Here is a 17,381-nt window from a genome sequence, read left to right as displayed (position 1 = left end):
CCAAAATGAGATTTGTCTCTCTGATTCCCTTGGGACAAATTGATATTCCTTTTAAAATTTTTTTACAGATCATTGTATATATTTATGTGATATAATGTAGTCTCACAATAAGCTTTAGAACCAAGGAAAAGAAGCCGGCGCCATGGCTCACTAGGCTAATCCTCCGCCTCGCGGCACCAGCACACCGGGTTCTAGTCCCGGTCGGGGCACCGGATTCTGTCCTGGTTGCCCCTCTTCCAGGCCAGCTCTCTGCTGTGGCCAGGGAGTGCAGTGGAGGATGGCCCAAGTGCTTGGGCCCTGCACCCCATGGGAGACCAGGATAAGTACCCGGCTCCTGCCATCGGATCAGCGCGGTGCGCCAGCTGCAGCGCGCCGGCCGCGGCAGCCATTGGAGGGTGAACCAATGGCAAAAGGAAGACCTTTCTCTCTGTCTCTCTCTCTCACTGTCCACTCTGCCTGTCAAAAAAACAAACAAACAAAAAAACAAAAAACAAAAATGAAGCCTTACCTAGCCTATATGCCCCTTGGGACAGCTGCTCACCTGCCCACAACAGGCTGGCCCTGTCTAACAAAGGTCTCTGCTCACCCAGCTCATAGCCTGCACATGCAGTCAAGTCCTCTCCCAGGAAAAATGCCCGTGACACTGACTGAGACCTTCCCAACACCCTGGGGCTGTTTCTAGTCAGATACTGGCCTCACGACTCCTTTGCAGGGCAGTGGTAAGTTAGGGATGGTCCAGCCCAGCCAAGTCTCCTTTCTCTGCTCTACCTCAGAGTATTCTGGAAGGGCTTATGTGGAACTGCTAGTGGGCAGTGCTGTAACTCTCACAGACCTGGGACAAAGACCTCACCCATGTGCATTAACAAGAGAGTTGTTCTCTCATATACACAAAAATATTTCATAACCAGAGAAACCAAAACAACTAAAAAAGAATTTCAAGCATTTTTTTCTTCTAAGAAATAAGAGTTATTATGACACAAATAAATGCTAGCCTCCATTTTATGCCAGTTCCATGAATATTGATTTACAGAGTTAGTTCTAGGAGAAACAGTTTGTGGCTGATTTTTAAATTTACTGTTACCTGTTATAACGGGGACTCGTTGAGAGAATTTACTTGTCGATCTAAAGATTTATGTTTTTTTTGTGCTTGCTGGCCTCTGATTTTCAGGATGACAAGGTAATTATAAGATTTCTTCCAATTTTTAGTAAATACTTCTATTTATTCCTAACTTTAGTATACCACTATCCCCTACTATACACAGTTGCTGCTTTCCAACTATCAAGTCTGTTTTGACATTTACAGATTAATTTCTTGTTTGATTCCTTCCTGTTTTGGAAAACAGTGGTGGTCATAGATTCCATCCTGGATCAGTTCTGTGACTCCCTTTATAGTTATGGCCAGTCAGGCACAAGCAGGGAGTTGGGGGGATCTCTGAACTTGGAGTATACTCAAAAGCAGAGGCTGCTGAGCTCTAGTACCTTCCAGCTATGGCTTTATTGGCTCATGATGCGCGAGGCGGGGCCTGAGGAGCACAGCACACCCGCCTGTACCGACTCTGACCCCCTGCTGCCTGACAGGTCGTGCTGGGATTTTCCTGCATGGTGCAACCCTTTCAGAACTTCTGGTCACTGACTTGGGGGAGAAAAACTGAGGAGTGAATGAGGGACTTCTAATGCCGCTGGTCTGAGTCCAGTCTCATCCCCTGGCTGCCACTTCCTAGCCTGAGGAGCCAGGATAGGGGAAGAACTGCCACATACTCCCCAGGACAAGAGCATTTAAGGATGCCTTGCTTTCCAGTGGGTTAGAGAATTAAATCAGGTTACTCAGTTTCCTAGAAGTTCAGAACCACACCAAATAGATCTCAGATATCAGAGCACACATCGAGGATTATTGACTTGAGTCTTTGAAAGTTACTACTTAAAGGTCTTAAAAAATCTGAGTATGATTCTTTATGGAATAGAAAAAGTTTTTTTTTCCTTTGAGAGAAATAAAAGGAATTCTTTGTAATCCATCTTAAATAGTTAGAAATCATAGCTGAAGAAATGTTATATGAGTATGTGGTATTTATGGAAAAGATCTTTAAAATGTAATTAATCCTAATCTTTATTAATAGTGTTTATCAGATTATATCTAACCTTATTGAATAATGCATTTCTAAACTCACAAAAGGATGACAGTAGGAGAAAAGTGGTTTTTTTTTTAAAGAATGTTTCTTACACACACTGAAATCTGAGCAAACATTGATAAGCCTATAGTTGGTATAAAAGTTATCCTGGAACTCGTCTCTAAGATCATGATATTTGAAGTGTATTCTCTTAAGTCCACTGAACTAGGAGACCTGAGTCTAGAGCAGATGTTGCTAGAGCCTGAGACAAATACAGTTCAGACAAGTGAAGTGCCATGGGGTTCTAAAGCATTTTTTCTTTCAAGGCTGTAGAGCATTGATTCTTAGTGTCTGGTCTAGAAAGGTGCAGAGTATCTGAGTAGCAGCAAGATTCTGAATTACAGTGGTTATCAGATCAGACAAAAAGAAAAACTTAAAGTAAGAATGTTGGTGTAAAAGGCCGTATTACATAAAATCATTAGTAATCCTGACCTGTCAGATTATTTCTGAAGCTTATGTTCCCTATTATACTGTACTGGAGAAAAAAGCCACTGAATAACAGCAGATGGTAGATACTTAAAAGAAGCTAAACTCTTACCATTTATATATATCTGAAGATGTGAGAACAAAATTTAATTTTGCTGAAGCATATCATCTGAACACCACCTTCTTTGCATTGAGCATTTAATTTTAAAAAATGAGCTGTGTGTCGTATTTTTAGTGTTTTATTGAGAGTGTTTGTTCCATTCTAACTGATCAGAAAGTAGTAAAAAGAACAGCTTTATGTATTCTGTTAAATTTTTGCCTTGTTATCTTTCTAATGTTATAAGTTCTACATTATATACTATATACTTTAAATGGAGTCTGTGTATATGTGTATATATATTAACATATATCTGTGCATATAAAACATTTATAGACATACAAAGGGTCTCAAAAAGCTCATGGGAAAGTGTGCTGTGAAAAATAACTATGCGCCAATAATTATCTTTTAGTTCTATTTTCCAATGAACTTGAAGTACCCTCGTATACTCATGTATGTGTGTATAAATAAATTTTTTTCACATAGTGTAAAACACGTATAGCCCATCAGTGATTTCCTTTACAGGACAGTGGTATTCTGGAATCTCATCACCTTTGTAATGGGTTCTCAGGAGAGGGAGCAAAAGTGCCTCATTGTCTTAACCTCTACAATTAACACAGGACTAGGGTGATGCCCTGGAGCACATAAACCCCCCTCACTGGAGGAAAGAAATAAGTTGTGTATAGTTCAAAGCATTTGAATTGAATCTTAATATGGAAATGTATCATTTCCCCTTCAGAATACAATGACAGATTCCACAATACTTTTGGAAGATGTACAAAAAATGAAAGATAAAGGTGAAATAGCCCAAGCCTACATTGGCTTGAAGGAAACAAATAGGTAAGTTGACACTTCCTTTATGCATTTGGTTCAGTTGTGTTGATTTTCAGTCTTCCAGCCATCCTTTTGTGCAGCAAGCCGAAGTGTTTATGCATGCTTTATTAGTCATCAACTGACTGCTGAAGAAAGTCCCAGGTTTCTAATGTATTCTCAGGTAAAATCTCATTTAGAAGGCAGTGTTATTGATGAATGCTATCAGGGAGAATGTTCTTTTCATCAAGGGAAAATGTTTTGTATATTTAGTGTCTTGTCTTTGAGGTGAGCTGCCTTGAGAAGAAAACCATCAACCCAGTTTAGACTGTCCTCATGGTCACTTTTATTTGTTACTCATCCTGGTTATTTGTGAAGGTTTGTAGGGGCAACTGTAGCTTTCATTCATTGAAACTTAGTGTGACGAGAAGTGAGGTATCTGGGATCACTTCACCTTTGGTCCTGTAACTCTAAAGTGGTTCCAGTGCTTTTAGGATGGAAGCATGAGGGCTTGTATTTGGAATTCCCCTCAGCTCTGTGACCACCTCCCTTCCCAACAGAGCCTTAGCGCTAATAAACTCTCAGCTTCAAAGATGGCATACCAGACCATTCTGAGAAAACATGGCCAGTGATGATCATAGAGGAAAACGTTATGGAGACTTGTCTTATCAGTGCATCATACCAGTATTGGTGTCCATAAATACTTCACAGACTAAAGAACAGTACTATGCAGAAAGTAAGGTATTTCCTACTTTCCTTTATGGATAAGGGTAGAGAAATGTTTTTAAAATAATTTGGTTAAACTTAAATTTTAATTTATGAATACAGGTTATAAATATACATTTATATCTAAGAAAATGTGGGTGTGGAAAGAGTTCTATGAGTGTCACACTGTCTCTTCATCCACTCAGCTTTTCAATAACCAGCTGTTTTGCATGCCTGCCCACTGCATGCCATACCGTGTGCCACATTTTGGAAAAATTGGCAGTCCCCACTCTGTCAGAGGCTATAGGCTGCTGGAGAGACAGCTAAGAGAATTTAAACTTAATTCCAAGAACAGTGGAAACCGCTGAAAGGTTTTAAGTAAAGTGACGTGATCAGGGTTGATGTTTAGGAAGCTAGTCTGCCTGCTATATTAGAGAACAGGTTGCAGTGGAACAATTATTGAAAGCTTATATACCAGTTAAGAGGTGATTACCACAATACAGTGACTGATTATGGAAACTCGGGCCTATTTGGTGGCTGTTGGGATTGAGAAAAACAGGATAATTTGGGAGATATGTTAGAAGATGAGGTTAGTAAGCCTGGTGGTGAGTTGAATATGTGGGAAGGGATAAGGAAGGTTCCTGCTATGGACATTTGGCTGGATGTGGCAAGGCCATTCTACAATTGAGGGACTGTGATGTGGAACAGTGCTAGTTGGGGATGATGAGTAGATTTACACAGAATGAGTTTAAGGAGCCAGTAGGGCATCCAAGGAGCGAAACCTCTTAGGCAGTTCTGTATATTGGTCTGAAGTCAAGAGAGATGTGTGGGCTGTGAGATGCATTTTAAAATAATCAGAGTATGATAATATGATTGAAGCCACACAAATAGGTGAGCTTCTAAGGGAGAGATGGTAGATAGAAAAATAGAAGGGAAATCCCTTTAATATGCTATGTAAATATAGCAAAAAAAAAAAAAATGAGCTGGCATAAGAACTGGACTCTGGAATCAGACAGCACTAGGCCGTACTACTTACCAGCTACATAACATCTGCAGGCATCTTACTTCTAAACCTCTGCATCTTCCTCTGCAATGGGGCACATGATAGAAATTGGGTTACTGGGAGGATGAAATGAAACAGCACAGTGAAAAGCTGTAGAACAAGTCCTGACATTTACCAGATGCTCCAAAAAGTATTATTTTTATACCTTTGGTGAAAAAAAAAAAAAAAACCTATTACCAACTTTGTCATCAGTTTATTAGTTAACATATTTTAATATAAAAATAACATAAAGCCACTTATCCAGGTCTTAAAATTAATTATTTTTATTTATTTATTTAAGAAACAAAGAGAGAAAGTGACAGAGTTCCCATCTATTGATTCACTCACCCAATACCAGCAATACCCAGAACCAGGTCTTACTGAAGCCAAAAATTCAATCCATGTCTCCCACATGGGTGGTAGGAACCCACTTACTTAAGTCATTACCACTGCCTCCCTAAGGGTTTGCTTTAGCAGGGAGTTGGAGTTAGAAGCTAGAGCTGCGTATCGAATCCAGATACTCTGGTATGGAACTCGACAGTCTTAACTGGTGTCTTAACCACTAAAGTGAACACTTGCCCCTTTAAGTTAATTTTTGACACAGAAAAATTTTTAAAATAATGTCATAAAAGCTGAGAGCTTTGGGCATTTTTTTATTTATTTCTTGTTTTTAAGATTTTATTTATTTATTTGAGAGGTAGAGTTACAGACAGAGAGAGGGAGAGACAGAGAGAAAGATCTTCCATCTGCTGGTTCATTCCCCAAATGGCTGCAATGGCCAGAGCTGAGCCAATCCGATACCAGGAGCTTCTCCTGGGTCTCTCACACAGGTGAGGGGCCGAAGCATTTGAGCCATCTTCTGCTGCTTTCCCAGGCCATCACAGAGAGTTGGAACAGAAAAGGAGCAGTCAGGACTAGAACCGGCGCCCACGTTGAATGTTGATGCCACAGGGAAAAGCTTAGCCTACTACAGGCACAGCACCGGCCCCATGTGTTACTTGTATAAGAATTTGAGCCACAAGCTTTTAAAGGGGATATCAGATTTATTAAGCTAAAACAGGTTCCTACCCAGAAGACTTAAAGCATAATTTAATATATGTTGTAAAGGTTGTCATAAGAAGACAATATCTGAAATAGTCATTGTGTATGTATCATGGATAGCCACTAATCTAATTCCTGATATGTAAGATCACTCTGCTAGCTGAATAAATCAATAAAACACCTCTTCAGTCCTTTCTTATTTTTGTAGGAAAAGTAGATATGGTGTGTTGGGGGGGTTTGGTTTTTTGTTTTGTTTTTTTTATTTCTACCCATTTACTTGTAATATTACAAAATCATTTTTATGGTAAAGTCTTAAAAGTCATCTGTAATTAATAAAAACAATCTTACTCATTGAATAAGATATTAAAATACCATGTGCTGCCTGACTGTCACCATCTCATCACCATCCTGTATCCCTTTGTGTTTTGCATTGTTGTTCCTTTTGCATGGAAGATCGTCTGCTATGGATTTCCATGAGTTGAATGAGGATGGAGAGCTGTGGCTGGTTTATGAAGGGTTAAAACAAGCCAACAGGTTATATTTGTCTCCTCAAATGGAATGTTGTTAATTTGTGGTTTTTCTTGCTAATAGTGGCTTCTTGACTTTAACTCCTGCATTTTTGTTCATTAATTGCCTTCCTGGGTAAATTAGGTACAGTAAAACTTAGCATATTGAGCCAAGTACCTTAAAAACCTTCTGCACTGAACAGAGAAATTGTTTGATGGTGCAAGAGCTGTCCTTCTTAAGTCAGGGGTGGGGAACGTCGGACCTGCAGGTCATAAAGGCCCAGGAAGTCTTTTGGTGTGGCTCTGCAAAGGCAACTGTAGGCAAGACTAGAAATTCAATAAATCTGTAGCAGGCTAATTTTTAAGTTAATTTTGAATGGCCTGCAGATGATGTTATAAATATCCAGTGGCCTTTGGCAGAAAAAATGTTCCTCACCCCTGCAAAGTAACTGATGCTATCAAGTGCTCCCTTTAGGAGTTGAAAACAGTCTTTGAATAAGAGCACAAATTAGTGGTGGTGGTGGGGAGTAATATTTACTACTTAGCCACTTAGGTCAGTCTACAGTATATAGATGCCTATGGCAATGTGGCTACGTTCTTATGTAGTAATACTGCCTAAAAGCAATATTAAATGCATAATTTGGCATTCTCTGTTTTTTGTGAAATCCATGTTTGTGAAGCAGCAAATCAGAAAGGCTTCCTGCCTGAGTATAGTTCAGAATGTTAAATATGTTTAGGGGGAATAAAATAAAAATGAAACAGCCACACTTTATAACACAGATACTCATTTGGTGTAGTGATATTCATGTCTTAAAAAATCATAAAAATTCCATTTTCATGATTAACTTTTATTAATATTTACTATACTATTCAAGGAGCTTCTGCTTATTTTGCTTTGTTTGTTCTAACCATAAACCACTGTCATTAACTTTGGGGTGTTATTTGTTCAAATCCTTTTGAAATTTTGTCATCACTGAAATATTTTTAGTCTGCTGTTAACAGTCTGCTTGCAATGCCTTCAGTACGTTTTACCCAGCAGTTGGCAACCAAGTGCATTCAAAAGTCATCTTTCTTCATGTTAGTTACTTTTTAACCATAACTCTGCTTTGCATTTGGAAGAGGAGTGTATGTAGAAGCAGGGGTGCATGGTGAAGGAAGGGTACTGTACTCTGTGGGTCCTCACTGCCTGTGCCCTGGTCTGCTCTGTGGGCACAGCTGACTGAATGTTTGCTCAGAGAAGCAGTAACCACTTTGTTGGTCTTTTTAATATTTATGTTCTAAAGCCACATCTTGTTGGGATTATGTTACTGCTATGTAAGCTGTTGGGGAGAGAAGATGACAACTCTAAAATATATATATATGAAATTTTAAAACTTCTGGATTTAGGTAAATGTATTTCATAGCAGCACTCTAAACTTTGTGTTATTCTGAAATAAGAGTAGAATATAAAAGTGGGACACTGGTCCCACCCTCTGCCTGGAATTAGTAATTTAGTAAAACTTAAAGGCATGGCTAATTAGATTGGGAGTTGGTAATCTTGCCCCTTCATATTGCAGAGTTGTTTTGTGGCAAAGGTACCTGTCTTTGCCAGTTCAGATGCTAGCATGCAAATGTAGAATGCCAGATTACAGCTGTGTCTCTTAACTGATTTTGTAAAATAACTTCCTGTGAGCCTTTCAAAAGAGCTAAAACTTTCCTCTTCTCAGAGCCTCTGGGAACTTTATACAGTTCAGAAAGACACATATGTGAAAGCATCTGTTCCCACTGCTGGCCCTTGTTTGAGATTATCTGATCAAATCAGAAGATACACAGAATCCGCTTGCAAAAACGAGGTGTCGCCTATATTAGGTGAGGGCTTGGGGTGTCATCCCCACTTCCAACCTGTGTGGCTTCTCTACAGACTCCTAGAATCGCAGCTCCAGTCACAGAAGAGGAGCCACGAGAACGAGGCCGAGGCCCTCCGCGGGGAGATTCAGAGCCTAAAGGAGGAGAACAACCGGCAGCAGCAGCTGCTGGCCCAGAACCTGCAGCTGCCGCCGGAGGCGCGCATCGAGGCCAGCCTGCAGCACGAGATTACCCGGCTGACCAACGAGAACTTGGTAAGGAGGGCTGCCAGGCCCCGCATTCCTCAGCAGGTAGCCCCTGCCCTGCAGGACTTCTGCTTTCCTTTTGACAACACAGTCCATGCTCACCACCCTCTTCTTCTAGCAGACACAGAGTAAGGAAAATAAGACAACGCTGATAGAAATGAAAAGGGCATGTGCACAGGTTGTGTTTCTCACAGAAGGCTCTTGAGTAGCTGAGCTTCTCGGTTCTACCTTGGGAGTCTGGAAGGGTGGCCCCTGCGCGCTGGGCTGTTCATAGTTTCTAGGCTCCATGATCTGCTCCCTCCACTTCAGCTGCAGGTTCTCTGCCCAACCAAGAGGTTTGTCGGCAAGAGGTGATTGTCACTACAGATTGAGGATAAGATTCGTTTACCATCGGTCCCCAGGCAGTCACCAAGGCTACTCCAGCCTCCCTCTCCAGTAGACAAAGGGAACTGGAGTTGAGAATAGGAAAAGCAGTTGGCAGAGCCACACAGGGGCTATTGGTTGACTTAGGGTAGAGCTCCTGGGTCAGAGAGGAGAGGCATTAAGGTCATGTTTACACAACAGAACTTGTGCACTAAATGAGGCGGTTTTATTTTTCCCTTGCCAGATTCTGATACTGTCATAGAGCCCAAGATTTTTCCTTTTTCCTTTTTTTTTTAACCAAAAACAGTTTCTAAAACAGTTCTTTCTCAGTCATATAATAAATTTTAGTGAAGATTTGCAGTTTTTAATCTAGGTAAGTTTGACAAATATATTAAAAATCATTAAAAAATTATTCACATTTCTAAACAAAAATCTGTATTGTACTGTTAGATTTTCAGAAAAATTTTCTGGGATTGGTGTTGATTTGTCTTTTTTTTAATTAAGATTTTTTTTAATGACCTGTAGTAAGATTGGGTTTTCTGTGAAGATTGGACAGTGTGAATCATTCCTCCATTACTACCTTAAGATTGTTTACAAGTCATCCCCAGTGTTATTTATGCAGCCATCTTTAAATGAATTGGGAGCAGAGCCCCAGCTGTTTTTTTCCTGATCTTCTGGAGGATTCCTGGTGGGCATGTGGGAGGAGGCAAGGGCAGTATTTGGACTCTTTCCAGACTGAAATCTCACTAATTCGGGAGGAAATCTTCTGAATCATAAAATGTCTTTGAAATACCATTAATTACTCTCAACTTAATTAAACTAACAATGCTTTGATGACTAAGAATTAATCAAGATACTGAATAATATAATAATGATTTATCAGTGTACAAATTCTTTATTAATGAATGATTATCTTAAAATACAATGTGAGACCGTGAAAGATGCTTCTGGGTGGTAGGTTCCCAGTTTTCACTAAGTTCGTGAAGCACTGCCTTTGCAATCTTGCTTGTAGTGTTACTTGGGTTGGCAGTTCTTGTACCGAGCTCCCACGTAGTAAGCTGTAGAATCTATTAGTGAGTTTGAATTTGTAATTCCGCTGCTTCTGCCATTACACTGACTCCTGATTCAAAAGAATGGATTCAAACGTAAGTGCATAAAATGCTGTACATTTTCAAAAATCATTATGGTTGTTCAGTCTTGCGCACTTCTTTAGGCAAGACTTGAGCAGAATAGTAAAGCAGCAGTGGACTTGGGCTCTGTGTTCTTGGAAACACAGCCCTCCTACCTACCAGCACAAACATAAAAGTGCTTTTTCTCCTCCTCTGGTGAACAGGCTTTGCAGGCTGCCCCCACACTGCCTTTCAGGGAGAGAAGGCACAGGGCTTCTCACCAGGCTTCTTGCATCATTTTTTTGCCTTCCCTACTCTTGCCACTGCTGCTGGTCTTATGAGTGTCATACATGGGAGAGGCTAGGAAGAAAAAGGCAGACAGGCCATCTGAGGAGTGAAAAGTCAGCCTCCTGTGGGCAGTGTGGACAGCCTCTCATTTACCTGCTGAATGATGGCCTCCTGGCCACTGCCTGTTTCCTGTGATCATGCAAAGAATGTCTGTATATAATTAGAATCATCTCTACTAGACAGAGAAGAGTTATGGTAGGTGACAAACCAGAGCCTTTTGAATGTATGCAGTTTCATCATTGTGTTTTGAAATATTTTAAGACTGATTTTATTGAGAAGTAGCATTCTCCTCAAAAACAAGAGAAAAACAAATATCCATTGTGCCTGTTTTTTCAGTATTTTGAGGAATTATATGCAGATGACCCTAAGAAGTATCAGTCATATCGGATTTCACTTTACAAACGGATGATTGTATGTAAAACCACAGAGCTTTTCGTTGTCTCGCTTGCTATTTTCAGCCCTCTGTAACTGAGAGCCCACTGCTGCCTGCCCCTCCCCAGGAAATCTCTTCAATAACTTTCATGAAGCCTGCTTCTCCCCACAGCAGTCTTCTAGCCAGTGGTGTCACCTCTATCAGTGTCCCGCGTCCACTGTCCATGTTTGGTTTGTTATTAACACTAGACTTACAGTGTGATGGAAGCAGAATGGGATTTGCAGGATGAAGTAGAATCCAGGCTGCACAGCTTACCACATTGCAATGTTATCTGGTATCTGAGTCCATTCCAGTCTAAACTGGAGAGTGAATATTTATATTTGCAAATACTTTGCTTTTCCACAGCCTGAATAACCACCACAGATATCACTGACTCACTTCCCTTCTAAGGTCTTGCTCAGTCTGTTCTTGTCCACCTTCATCTTAATTATTGAGTTTTAAACATTTGAGAGAACACACCAATAATCACAAGAGGTGTTTTCTTTATTTACCCTGCTACATATACTGCTTTTTTTCTCTTTTGTATAGGCATTCCTAATTACTCTCTTTGTTCTACATAAGCAATGTTTTATCACCTGTAAAATTTCATGGGTATTTTATTCCACCTGCTAAGACAGCAGACTTCTGTTCTTTGTGACTATTTTTTCAACTTTTTAACATCTCAAACCTCTTAGCTTTTCTGAAATTTCAGGATTTTAGAGCTCCCAAGGCTAGGTCTCATAGAGACAGTGCATCATATGTGGAGTGTCAATGTGCACCTAAGGTCAATGTCCTGTGAATAATCCCACCTTGTGCCTTCTTCAGAATTTGGTTTTGTCTCAGGAAGGAAGGAAGGAAGGAAGGAAGGAAGGAAGGAAGGAAGGAAGGAAGGAAGGGAGGCAGGAAGGGAGGCAGGAAGGGAGGCAGGAAGGGAGGCAGGAAGAGAGACAGGAAGAGAGACAGGAAGAGAGAGGGAGAGAGAGAAGGAACAAGAAAGGGAGAGAGGGGGAGAGAGAGAGAGAGGGAGAGAGAGAAAAGGAAGGAAGGAGTGAGGGAGGGAGGGAGGGAGGAAGGGAGGGAGGACATTCCTGGTCCAGCACTGTAGCACCATAAGTTAAACCACTACCTGGGACACCAGCATCCCATAAAGCACTGGTTCAAGTCCCAACTGCTCCACTTCTGATCCAGCTCCCTGCTGATGCGCCTGGGAAAGCAACAGAAGATGATCCAAGTGATTGGGGCCCTGCCACTTGTGTGGGAGACCTGGATGGAGCTCCAGACCCCTGGCTTCTGCCTGGCCCAGTGCCATCCATTACAGCCATTTGGGGAGTGGCCCAATAGATGGATAAGTCTCTCTCTCCCTCTCTCTTTCCCTCCCTCTCTCCCTCTCTCTCTAACTCTGCCTTTTGAAAAATAAAATCTTAAGGAAATAAAAAACATCCCACTGGGGGAAAACCAGTATATTTTACAAGCTTCCTGTTGTTTTCCTCACCTGGAGTCTCCTGGAAAAGACTCCACAGAGAGCCTGCTGTCCATCATCCTGTAAAGGATTTTACCACGTGGTGTATTTTAACATTTGGCTTTTATTGTAGCTGCATTTCCCACGCCTTCCGATTTTATCCAGGTGGTGGCTCCACCAACAAGCTTTTCTGGAGCTTTTATGTAAAACTAACAACATTATTTCTGTGATGTTACGTCTGCTTTCCTTTGGTGCATTTTAGAAAGCCTATTTTGATCTTTCTGTTACATATCTCATTTTGATTTCTAGGACTTGATGGAACAACTTGAAAAACAGGATAAGACTGTTCGGAAACTGAAAAAACAACTGAAAGTATTTGCCAAAAAAATTGGTGAACTAGAAGGTATTTAAACATTTTTTATGACAGTTGCTGAATCTTGATTTTGTGTTACTTGCTAGCAACCTAACAGGAGTTTGCACACAAATATTAGATGTGATAAAAATAGCTTTCAGCAAACCTGACCTCTGTGGTGTAGAAATTTCTACTTGTAGAATAGGTAAAATATTCTTTTCATGATAGTGGTAATTTACAAAGGGAGAAAATTCATTCATCAAACATCTAATGAGTATTATATATGTATTAGATATATGTATAGTATATGTATAGTATTAGATATTATATGCCGGACACTATCCTAACATATAGAGTGTAATTGTATGGATTCTGGAACTAAACTTAGATTCAAATCCTGCCTCAGAAGAGAATTAGAATTAGAATTAATTAGAAAATTAATCTGATGATGTTAGACAAGCTACTGAACTGCTCTATTCCTCAGTTTCCCCACCTGTTAAATAGGAATGATAGAGGTATCTATCTGACATGGCATATGAGGATTGATCACAATGATATGTTTAATGCATTTAGAATAGTTCATCTTTAGTTACTAATATTACTGGTAGCATTAGGGGTGGTAAAATGAATAACACAGAGTTTGTGTTCTCAAAGAATTCACAGTCCAACCCAGAAAGAGAAGAAAAGCATAAATTATGATTATAAAGCAATAACATATTTTGAACATCTTGTGATTTATATACATTGATGAGAAAACTTCTTGAGAAATCATCAAATATTAATTATTATTATATAGAGCTGAGTATTGTCTTGGGAGTTAGTGTTCTCTCATTCAGTATTTGTTGAGTTCCTGCTGTTTGCAGGTCATGGATATGAGTGTCAGGAATCCAGCCATGGACAGGACAAAGCCAGACACTAAGTTCCTTCCAATGCTGTCTTCCCTGCTGATCATGAGATTCTAGAGAAGCTCTTTGAAACTGCCTTCAATCCCACATGAACTATTACCATCTTGACCAGAGCAGATCCTGTAAAGTCCAACTGCCTGTCTTATTCTCTCCGTTACTCTGCGTAATTCTTCCTTGGCTTGAAGAGGAGAATAGGCCGTGATTAACTCTCGAGGCCCTCTCCGAACTCCTTTCTCCTTGGTCTCCCTGCTTCTCCTGGTCAAGACTTATACATCTTTGGAGACCAGAGTCACACGTCACATCCTCAAGAGCAAACTTTCCTGATGGCCCAGACAGATCTTACAGTTCTGCCTTCGGCACACCAGTCTGGCTCACACCTTTTGTGGTTTTCACCATGTCATATTTTTAGTAATATTTTTGTTTGACTTACTATGAATTAGATTATGAGCTTCCTGACCATAGAAGCCACCTCTTATTTCCCCTTATTTTCACAGCACCTAGTACAGTGTGTCACCTATGATAATGATTCCATAAATGTTTATGAGTTTCACAAATAAATTTCACAAATTCTTAAAATATTTTTATTTTATCTAATTGAAAGGCAGAGAGACAAAGATCTCTCATCTGCTGGTTCACTCCCCAGATGCCTATAACATGTTGCTAGGGCTGAGTCAGACCAAAACCAGGAAATGGGAATCCAATCTAGGCTTCCCACCTGAGTATAGAGATTACCTGCTGCCTCCCAGGGTGTGCAATGATAGGAAGCAGGAATCCAGAGCAGAGCCAGGACTTGAACCCACACACTCTTGATATGGGATACAGGTATCCTAAGTGACATCTTTTTTTTTTTTTTTTTAATTTATTTGACAGATAGAGTTAGACAATGAGAGAGAGACAAAGAAAAGTCTTCTTTCCATTGGTTCACCACCCAAATGGCCACTATAGCCAGCACCGCACCGATCCGAAGCCAGGAGCCAGGTGCTTCCTCCCGGTCTCCCATGTGGGTGCAGGCGCCCAAGCACTTGGGCCATCCTCCACTGCCTTCCTGGGCCACAGCAGAGAGCTGGACTGGAAGAGGGGCAACTGGGGCTAGAACCCAGCACTCATATGGGATGCCGGCGCCGCAGGCAGAGGGTTAGCCAAGTGAGCCACGGCATCAGCTCCCCAAGTGACATCTTAACCACTATGCCAAATGCCCAGCCCCAGAAATCCTTAAAACATGTCAACATGGATATTTACTTGGAAAAGGATATTACTCCCTTGGATATGCAAACACTGAAATACTTATTTAGAAGTCAGGATGATGACTTTGTAGTCATTTAGTATTCCATGATTCATAAACTGCATTAAAACCTCTGAACTTCCAGGCACTCAGGCTTTATTCAGAGGACTCTCTGCACTTTGCACTAATTATATCATGGAATGATAATCCGATGGCAGAATATTTGCCCTTGCAAGAAGCTGATTTTAAAGGTAGTGGCTTGTGAGATTATTTATTTGTTAAATCCCTAACAGTTTCTTTCCACACTTTTAGTACATTTTGATTAATGGAAAGGCCATTTGTTGTTCCAAGTTTTTAATCAGCTTTCCTCAGATATATACTTTTTAATTGAAGAGATGGGTTAGAATATTTCAATATGTTACTAATTTTAAGCTACTGTCAATCAGAAATCAACTTCTTTCATTAAATTATCCTGATAGCTTGAAAGCTATAAAGTGGCATTTAAGAAAGCAATTCATAGATCAAACAAAAAAAACCATAATAATTCTTTTTTTAAAAAGTTCTATTTTAGGTTAAGTCATACATATCTCAGTGGTACAGTGATACTGATTTATGTGTTGTGGACACTTGCTGAGGGCAGTCTCTCTGCTCCTTGCCTTTATTTTCAGGGAGTAAACATGCCAATCTGTCCTAACACATCTCTTTGTCCTGCTGTATTTAGGTTTTACAGAAAATACTGGCAACTTTGTATAAAACAGCATCCTCTAATAACTAGAAGTTTTCTTATATTGTTGAAGTATATTGCAACACACTTAAAATCCTTTGCCTTGAACTAACATGATTCTTGGCTCCTGTGGACTACATTTAATTAGGAAGATTTTTTAGAAGCCAACAAAAACTTTTTTTAAAAATTCCAACATCTTTAATTTTTAGCAGAAATTATATAGCTAAAAGGAGAGTGTTTGAAAATTTGATATGTTGTGTGCTATATTTTAACTCAGGAGTGGGTAGTCCCCGAAAATTTGCATAATCAAGACTTTTAGGCAGGAAAGCACTCTAGAAATCAGTTAATTATCAGTATTTCATAAGAGCAAAAAATTAAGGTTCAGAAGCCTTCAGTGACATACCCAAAGTCTTAGTATGTTGAAGGCAGGACCAGAACCCATTGGCCTTCTGAGGCCCATCAGTCTGTCTCCTTTGTGTCCTGTTTTTCCAGTAGGCCTTTTCTAATGATCAGAATTTATCTGGGGCTGGCGCTGCGGCTCAATAGGCTAATCTTCCGCCTGAGGCGCTGGCACCCCAGGTTCTAGTCCCGGTTGGTGCGCCGGATTCTGTCCCGGTTGCTCCTCTTCCAGTCCAGCTCTCTGCTGTGGCCCGGGAGTGCAGTGGAGGATGGCCCAAGTCCTTGGGCCCTGCACCCACATGGAAGACCAGGAGAAGTACCTGGCTCCTGGCTTCAGATCAGCACGGTGCGCCAGCCGCAGCGGCCATTGCGGGGTGAACAACGGAAAAGGAAGACCTTTCTCTCTGTCTCTCTCTCACTGTCCACTCTGTCAAAAAAAAAAAAAATTTTTATCTGTCCAGGTAAACTAAAATCAACATCTTCCTGGTGAGGAAAGTAAGTGAGGTAAAGTAAATTTTGAAAAGACATCTTTCCAGTATCTTTTCCTTTTCCAGGACAGAAAGGTTCAGGTATATAATTCCTTTAAGGTTAGTAGGAACCTAGAACATAGAAGTAGAGAATGCTTCAGGTCTTCCTGGAGGGGCGTCCTTAAGATGGAGCACCTGACTAAGTGACCACAGACTCAGCCCACATATGCTGCTGTAACCAAATGCCTGAAAGTGGGAAATGCATAAAGAACAGAAGTTTCTCTCTCCCTGTTCTGGAAGCAGACACTCAACACCAAGGCCCTGCTAGGGTCAGTGTCTGGTGGGAGCCCTGTCTCTGCTACTGAGACGGTGCCTTGTTGGGCACCTTGTTGCTGCATCCTCCAGAGATGAGGGGTACCGTGCACTTTGTTGTACAAAGTTGCCTGTATTTTCTGTATAACAGAGATGACAGGACAAAAAGAAGTGCTAGAACGTTAGCATCTTTAGTCCCTGAAAAGAAAGGGAGAAGATAGACACTGCCCTCAGCAAGTGCTCATGTCACATAAATCACACAGAGGTCAAAAGGCTGAGCAAGTTCCCTCAGCTGTTTCCTAATGCACTAATCCCATCGTGAGGCCAGAGCCCACATGGCCTCGGGAGCTCCTAAAGCCCCGCCTCTTCACCCTGCTGTGCTGCAGTCTCCTGCGTGTTTGAAAGCTGGGTGCTGTCCTGCCTCGTC

The 17,381-nt window shown here is 40.8% G+C and overlaps 1 protein-coding gene across 4 annotated transcripts in view; it reads left to right on the top strand.

The window, feature by feature from the left end:
- Positions 1 to 17,381, top strand: part of MYO5A (myosin VA) — a 216,193-nt gene that overhangs the window by 172,472 nt on the left and 26,340 nt on the right. The window contains exons 29-33 of one of the 4 annotated variants that reach the window (XM_008268986.4): positions 3,428 to 3,528; positions 6,740 to 6,820; positions 8,693 to 8,891; positions 11,039 to 11,113; positions 12,883 to 12,976. In XM_008268986.4, coding sequence (XP_008267208.3) covers positions 3,428 to 3,528; positions 6,740 to 6,820; positions 8,693 to 8,891; positions 11,039 to 11,113; positions 12,883 to 12,976 — 550 coding nt within the window. The remainder of the gene's footprint in view (positions 1 to 3,427; positions 3,529 to 6,739; positions 6,821 to 8,692; positions 8,892 to 11,038; positions 11,114 to 12,882; positions 12,977 to 17,381) is intronic. The other 3 variants (XM_051822368.2, XM_008268989.4, XM_008268991.4) reach the window with 3 other exon arrangements.

This window comes from Oryctolagus cuniculus, chromosome 12 (assembly GCF_964237555.1).
Source record: "Oryctolagus cuniculus chromosome 12, mOryCun1.1, whole genome shotgun sequence".
NCBI classification, from domain to species: Eukaryota; Metazoa; Chordata; class Mammalia; order Lagomorpha; family Leporidae; genus Oryctolagus; species Oryctolagus cuniculus.
This window is presented reverse-complemented; position numbering and strand designations above follow the sequence as displayed.